The 7,686-nt window shown below is 54.6% G+C and overlaps 2 protein-coding genes across 2 annotated transcripts; both read right to left on the reverse strand.

Annotated features, from left to right (window-relative positions):
* Nucleotides 1-259: 259 nt before the first annotated feature.
* Nucleotides 260-3,701, reverse strand: Hoxb7 (homeobox B7). Its single transcript, XM_038326758.1, has 2 exons — nt 3,241-3,701; nt 260-981 (listed from the first exon to the last, which is right to left on the reverse strand). The coding sequence occupies exons 1-2, from the start codon at nt 3,638-3,640 to the stop codon at nt 728-730; spliced, it is 654 nt and encodes a 217-aa protein (XP_038182686.1). The 5' UTR covers nt 3,641-3,701; the 3' UTR covers nt 260-727.
* A 2,258-nt stretch (nt 3,702-5,959) lies between these two features.
* Nucleotides 5,960-7,451, reverse strand: Hoxb8 (homeobox B8). Its single transcript, XM_038327268.1, has 2 exons — nt 7,028-7,451; nt 5,960-6,267 (listed from the first exon to the last, which is right to left on the reverse strand). Exons 1-2 carry the CDS (start codon nt 7,449-7,451, stop codon nt 5,960-5,962), a joined length of 732 nt encoding a protein of 243 aa, XP_038183196.1.
* Between the last annotated feature and the right edge of the window lie 235 nt (nt 7,452-7,686).

A 7,686-nucleotide genomic window follows, 5' to 3' on the forward strand; every position in this document is an offset into this window, starting at 1 on the left:
AGCTTGTAAATATGGGAATTGTGTATTTTGGTGAAAATATAAAGGAAGAGAGAGAGATTGGGGCGCATTAGTTGGCAGTGTCTATGGGGAGGGGGGCATCAGGGAAATAAAATCAAACCCAGCACAGAAAGAAAAGGTCAGTAGAGGGACTCAGAGACACCCACCCAAGCCACCCACCACCAACCCTCATCTCCTCCCAGCCAGAGGGAGACAGAAAGTACAGAATCTGTTGATTTTTAATCCTGTTTTTATTCTCCATCCTTCAGATATACAGAAAGAAGCTCATGGGAAGGGGTAGGAGCCAGGATCAGCAGCGAAGTGCACCGGAGGCAGAAGCTAGTGGGTCCTCGAGGCTCCCTAAGGCCCTTTGAGTGCTGCTACCAGGAAGTACAGGGTAGGCAAGGAACCACAGTCCACAAAGACAGTGTCAAAGAGGGCTTACAAAACAGCAAGATTTTACAAAGACCTTACTAGCAACATAGAAAAGGGGAGGCACATTCCAGAAAGCCACGGAGCAGGTAGTATGTCCTTCCCACACAAAGGTAGTATGTACAAAACAGACAACACACTTTCCCATAGGTAGTATTTTTTTTACAGTGTTGAGAAGCCCAAATTTCACCCTTCTCATTATTTTTTAAACTGCTTCATTTAAATAGATTTTTCCCCTTATTTGCATTTCATGCTTCAGTTTCCAGAGCTGGATTCTTCTCTTTGCTTTCCCGGGCCCTCACTCTTCTTCCTCCTCCTCTGCTTCGGCCTTATCCTGGCCAGTGACGCCAGGGCCTGAGGTTTTGTTCTCCTTTTTCCATTTCATACGTCGGTTCTGAAACCAGATCTTGATCTGTCTTTCGGTGAGGCAGAGCGCGTGCGCAATCTCAATGCGACGGCGCCGGGTCAGGTAGCGATTATAGTGGAATTCCTTCTCCAGCTCCAAGGTCTGGTAGCGCGTGTAGGTCTGGCGGCCCCGCTTTCGGTCAGTTCCTACTCACAGTATTTAGGAGAAAGAGATAGAAAAAAAAAATCAGTGTGTGAAAAACACCAAGAGAATTCCCACCTCCTTCCATAGTGAGGCCTGAGGACAGTAAAAGACCATATTTACTGGAACCAAATTATCATTTTTCATATTCTGGTCTACACTTCATAGAACCCTATTCTCTGCCAAGTGCGGAAAACTGTCTAAGCTTGTCGAGGATAATATTAATTTTTCTTCTCTGTGTGTGTATGTGTGTACATATGTATGTATGTATGTATGTATGTCCACAGAGATGTTTTGCTTTTCAAGGGGGATCTTGCTACATAGCCTTTGGGTGGCTTCAATCTGGTAGCAATACTGATTCATCCTCCCAGGCGCCAAGCCCTGGGTTTACAGGCCAGGCCCACCACACCAGATAGGTGGATTATCCACAGAGGGTGGTTTTCTCAGCCTGGAGTTTCTGAAAGCCAGGTAGATCTCAGCTGCTGGCTCCTGAAAGTTCTGTTCCTAAGGGGCTAGCATAGCATGGGGGCAAATGAATCCTCAGTCACTTTCTGGGGCCAGGGGGCTCCAAGTCTCCCCTTTCCCTTTGAGACGGCTTTGAGGTAAGGGGCTCTGGAAACTGTTTTAGTGTCCCAGAGTAGTGCCTTCAGGCCTGGTCTGAGAAGGAAAGAAAAGAAACAAAGGACCTCTTAGGCCCAGTCCCCACCCAAACCTGTCATGGAAAGGGGGAGAGGCAAGAATTTACTTCCCTGAACCTTGAGATTATTAGTTTAACAGCAGCTGTATTCTAATGACATTTTCCCCAGTAAAGTATCAAGCAAGGCCGGGCTACCTGCCTGCCTTCCTGCCCAGATAATCTAATTGTCTGAAGCAATCTTCTGGCCGCCAGGACTGCAAGGAAGAAAGGAAGATCCATGGCCTGGATGGGAGAGGAAAGTGGAGGTCCTTATGGTGGGGCTGAAAGGTACCTGAGAACTTCCAGCTTAGGCCCAGAACCCTAGGAGACTTTGGGGAGCAGCTGGTGTCAGCCCTCTCGGGAAGGAGGCAGGAGAGAGGAGGGGCTAAGGGTCTTGATTCCAAGTCAGATGTAAGCCAAACGGAAATGTTTATGAGAGTGGGGGGGGGGCTGGTAAACCAACTGCAAAGCCAGTTCACTTACAGGGTAGGTAATAGAAACCCTGAACAGAATGAGTGTTTACTCATGGCCTCCAACCTGATGAGTGAGAGTCTCTGACCACAGTCTAGGGTCTTCTGCGCCTTGGAGTTGGCTCCCAAGCTCAACTGCTTTGAGGAAATGTTTTTTTTTAAATTAAATTAAATTAAAAAAAAAAAAAAAAGATGTGTGAGGGGGCATTGGAAGAACCTGGTGTTTTAGGGTTCCTGAAGCAGCTGCTGGGTGGCTTGCACTCCCCAGTCTTGGTTTGGTTCCATAGATCCTAGCCCTCCCCGCAAAAGGAAAGTCATTCTTCTGGAGTGATACCTCCATTCTGGGCTGTTTGCCCGGGGATCCACAGAGCCGTAGGAAAAGCACCTGGAAAAGCTGTGCTCTCAAGAGCCTTTGCCTCTCTCTTCCTCCACCCTCCTAAGTCCACCAGGGGCAGGAGTCATAGACTCATCGCTCTAGGCCTCAGACAAACTCACTTCACCTCTCTCTGGCTCTATGTCTCTGGCTGGGTCCTAAGCTCTTCTGTACCCCCTCCTCCCGCCAGGCCTCTAGAGCCCACCTCTAATTGTCCTGATGGGAATAATGGGGGAGCAGGGTTGGCTGGAAAGGAAGGGGGAGGGGAGAACTGCTTAGCGCCAAGGCCCCCTCCTCCATATCTTCTCGAGCTAGGGCTGGGGGGGACACACCCAGAACTGCGCTCTCAGTCAGGGAAGTGGGGGGGGGGAGAGGAGAGAGACCCTAATGGCTATTCTCTGCAAGCCCCAGCCTTCCTAGGCAAGACAAACGGCCTCCTCTCCAGCCCGTGCCGGCGCGGCTGATAAATATTTAAAGCTAAAAGGCCCGGAGGAAGGGTTGGGGGCGGGCTGGGGGCTTTGAGCGCTTTGGCGTCGGCAAAAAGAGATCCGCCAGGGCCTGAGAGCAAAACTGGGGTGGGGGCGGCGCGCGGGGTCCCAGTCCAGACTTAAACGCCGTGGCAATGGCCGATCTGAAGCCAGGAGTATCCTGGACACAGAGAGGGGTGCCCTGCGGGAGAAAGGGGACCTTCCGGGGACTGTGGCCCGGACGTTGCGGCTCGGGACCGCTGGGTGCGCGGCGTTACCTGAGCTTCGCATCCAGGGGTAGATCCGGAAGTTACTCTCGGCCGCCAAGTCCGAGTCCCTCTGCTCCTTGGCGCCAGCCGCCTTGGCGGGGTCGCCCGGACACACCCCGGAGAGGTTCTGCTCAAAGGGCGCGCAGTGCATGTTGAAGGAACTCGGTTCGAGCCCGTAGCCGGCCGCGTAGACGCCGGCCGCGCTCTGGCCCGCCATGCCCCCCCCGCCGGGGTACAGGCCCTGCACCGAGGCGGAGAACGGGGCGCCGGGACCTGCTCCATAGCCCGGGCGCTGGGGGTTGGAAGCAAAGGCGCAAGAAGTTTGTTCGGGAAAGGCTCCTGGAGCGAAAACCGAACTTGCGGCTGGATATTTAGAAAATAAAGCATTCGCATAATACAATGAACTCATAATTTGGCCGGATGATTTGTAGTCAGGGACGTTTTAGTGTCGGTTTTACGAGATTCCTTGATATATTACAGAATTAGAGTCCAGATTTACACCAAAAAGGACCCCCTTTTTCCTCTCTGGCCCACGTGACCTCGGCCCACGTGATACCCCCTCGGCCAATGATCTGACGGCCTCCCGGCGGCTCTCAGTAATGTGGAAAAAATTGTGTGGCGTTGGATTTATAAAATATGATCAATAATGAATGGGAAGGCCGAGCTCTGCGGATTGGGGCTGGGGGCTCAAGGGCCGCTGTCGACCCCCGCGGGCTGGAGGCAGCTTGCAGGCGTGATTTGGGGAGGAAGGAATTGAGTGGGAGGGAAAATAAATAACATCTGAGCGATCCGTGTTGTCACCCCCCCCACCCATTTCCCCCAGCCGGCTACAGTGCGAGACAGACGCAGGAATTGAATGTGCGCAACTTGGTGGGTGGGTGCTGGCCAAGTATTTATTAATCCGGGCTAATTCATCCGGGCTGCTGCTGTTCTTGTTGAAACAAGGGATGAGGTGAACCTGGCCTCCCGGTTCTCTCTTAGTGCCCCAGCTGTAGTATGGAGGTGGACCAATGCTTTCCTAATGCAGGAATCCAACCCAACAGGCGTTGGACGCTGCGATTTCTGATGACTAAGTGAAAAAAGGGGGGTCCCAATAAAAAATACACAAAAAATAATAAAAAGAACGGAATGGGGGTGGGGAGAAAAGGGAAGGGAGGAGGGCGGTTTGGGTCCGGCTCACTGCTTTCCTGGTTCCGGAAGGCGGATGCCTCACTCAGTGGAGCGTGGCTGCCAGCGAGGCAGAGGCAGCAAAGGAAGGAAGGCTGCGGCGAGCCGCGGCCTAGAAACTGGGAGAAAGTGGCGACCTCCCAGAAAGGGAAGGTAGGGAGGAACCTCTTCCCTCTACTCCTGCTTCCTCAACCTGAGTTCGAGAAAAATGGAAATATAAACTCAGCAACCTACTCCACATCCACCCTCCCCAAGCCCCCCCTCCACTCCCCCCCCACACACACCCCGGCCAGGACACACACGGAAACAAAGGGAGAAGTGATAGGGGATACTAGCCACCAGCTTGGGCACACTTCTCCAGAACGGCCTGGGCGCTGGAGTCTCCCGGGCCCAGCAGTCTCGGAACGCAAGGGGAGGGGGTTTCTCTTGGCTCCCCCTCCCTCGATCCTCTCTCCTCCAATCACGTGCAGCCGCCTCCCTCACCCCCTGCGCCTCTGGGCCCCGGGACTAGCACCACCTGCTTCCAGCCCCCGCCCCCTCCTCTCAGCGACCTAGCCTAGGCCAGCCCAGGAGACTGCTGACCAGCTCCCCCCACCCACCCACCCCACCCCCAGCCCAGCTAGGCGCCTGGGAGCGAATGAGAAGCGCTGGCCCGGGCCAGTCTCGGGTTCTCGCTTGTAAACTTTATTGTAACTCTTCCGCCCTTTTCAGGCGCAGACAACAGAACAAAGTATAGAGGAACAACAAAATATATAATTAGCCCTCCCTCCCCCCAATAAAGCAATTCACGGATACAGGATACATTCTCTTCACAGTAAACCTAAGAACACTTTTAACAATTGCTCACAGCGCGCATGCTAACTAAAGTAATCTCTTTTGAGAAACACTTAAGACAAAATTGTCAAATCAAAGGAGGGGGGGACAGGAGGAAAAGAGAGAAGCAAGAGAGAAAGCCAGCGAGCTAGGGAGGGCAGCGGGGAGCTGGGTTGCAAGGAAAGATGAGGACGCGGTGAGAGAGAGAGAGAGAGAGAGAGAGAGAGAGAGAGAGAGAGAGAGAGAGAGAGAGAGAGAGAGAGAGAGAGAGAGAGAAAGTGGGAGGGAGACAGAAAGAATTACGGCGTGAATAGGCAGTTTCATGTTGTTGGGAAAACTTAGCAGAAATCGGTACCTTGGTCATTACAAAGGAGCACGTTCAAAGGAAAAAGACCATTGCACAAGGAGGCTTTTTTACATGGGGCGGGGGCAAGGGGGACTCTGGCAGGCAGCAGTCGTTCACCCTCGCAAGGCGAGGGAGTCCTTGTTTAAAATCCTTTTCTTTTTCCCCCCTTGGCCCCCAAGAGAAGGGAAGGAGATCCACGGTAGCTCACACACAAGCTATTACGAGATACTACCACTAGCAGGGACTGGCGCGGCGGGGGACGCTGCGGTGGGAGGCCCAGCTCCTGGCTCCGCTCGCGGGGCCGGAGCTCTCGGAGGCGGGGGAGCGGGCGACAGCGGCGTGGTCGCGGGAGGGACCGCGGACGTGCGGGCAAGCCCCGGTCCAAGCAGTCCCAGCTGGAGCCTACTTCTTGTCACCCTTCTGCGCATCGCCCTGCTCGGCGGTCTCTGGCGCCCGCTCCAGCTTCTCTTTCTCCAGCTCCTCTTGCTCGCATTTACTGCTGGGGAACTTGTCTTTGTTGTTCTCCTTTTTCCACTTCATTCTCCGGTTCTGGAACCAGATTTTGACCTGTCTCTCTGTCAGTCCCAGAGCGTGCGATACCTCGATCCTCCGCTTGCGAGTCAGATAGGGATTAAATAGGAACTCCTTCTCCAGCTCCAGGGTCTGGTAGCGGCTGTAGGTCTGGCGGCCTCGCCTGCGTCCGGCGGCTGCTGGGAATGGGGGAAAGGGCGAGACAGAGGGGCGGGTGGGGGAGGGGGCAGAGACAGAGAAGGTTGGAAGATTCGTGAACCAGCCTAGGAGACCAGGATAATGAGGACAGGGGACCCTTATGCGGGGGCGGGAGGGAGCGCGCAGAGGCCGCGGTCAGCAGAAGGGGGGGCTGAGGGGGGACTAGACAGCACTGAATCTGCGGGGGTCAAAAAGGGGGAGCCCCTTCCCCTGGTAACTAGAACCAGAATGGGGGGGTCAAATATATTAAAAGTGCCATAAAGTTTAGGAGGAAGGATATGGAGAGGGGACTAAGAATAAAAAGCTAGAGTGGGGACCCACGAACCCACCTTGAGAAGCCCCCAGAGCCTCTGCCCCAGAAGAAAAGTTTCTTTAGGGTAATTAAACTATAAAGCAATTGAGAAGTGCAAACGCTGAGCGCCCCCACTCCCACCACTCTCCACAGCCCCCATAAAACAGTAAAAGGGGTAAAGGAGGGGAGAAGAAGAAAATTAAAAGAGGGTGAGGGGTTTATGGATTCAGGAAATTCGCTTAGCGACCCCCCCCTTCAAAGGAAGCAAAAAGAAAAGGGGGAAAAGAAAAGAAAGTGGGAAGGAAGGGAAAAGAGGTAGGTGATTGGAACGGAGCCCACAAGTCCTCTAGGAGCAGAAGATGCTCCCGGCCTGCCCAGCCCCCCCTTCCTCGATCGGCCTGGGGCCCTCCTGGCCCCTTCCCACCCTGGCAGGTCCGACGGGAGCTCACCTTGAGGGCGCATCCATGGGAAGAGCTGTGTGGGCGACGGGCTCTGCTCAGACCCCTCGGCCTCCTCGCCCAGGCCGCTGGCGGCCGCGAGCTTGCAGTCTGCGTACTGCACCAGGTCTGGATCCTGCGCACCGAACAGGCTCTGGCGCTGCAGCGGGTCGTAGCCGTAGAAGTTGCCGGGGTCTCCGTGGCACGCCACGGCACACGGGTTCTGCTGGTAGGGAGCCGTGGACAGCGACGATGGCCCGTGGTAGAACTCCTGGATTTGCGACGGGTGCTGGAAGCTGCCGCCGCTGCTGGGACCGTACACCACGGTGGGTCGGCCGCCCAGGTCCTGGGCGAAGCCGCAGTCATAATAATTGGGGCGCAGGGACTCCCCGGTTTTGTATTTGGAGAACAGTGAGTTGACGAAATAAGAGCTCATTTTATTGAATTTTGAGGCGGCGGCGGCGGCGGCGGCGCAGGCTGTAGTTGGGGGCTGTTGGGGAGGGGGTGGGGAGGGGGAAAGGGAGGGAGAGAGAGAGAGAGAGAGGGAGAGAGGAGAGAGAAAAAAAACGCGGATTCGCCGGCTCCTAGTCACCCTCGCCAGGAAAGGAGAGGAAAAGGGAGGAGGAGGGGGAAAAAAAGAAAGAAGGAAGGAAGGAAAAGAAAGAAAAGGC

Source organism: Arvicola amphibius, chromosome 4 (genome assembly GCF_903992535.2).
Source record: "Arvicola amphibius chromosome 4, mArvAmp1.2, whole genome shotgun sequence".
In the NCBI taxonomy this organism is placed as follows: domain Eukaryota; kingdom Metazoa; phylum Chordata; class Mammalia; order Rodentia; family Cricetidae; genus Arvicola; species Arvicola amphibius.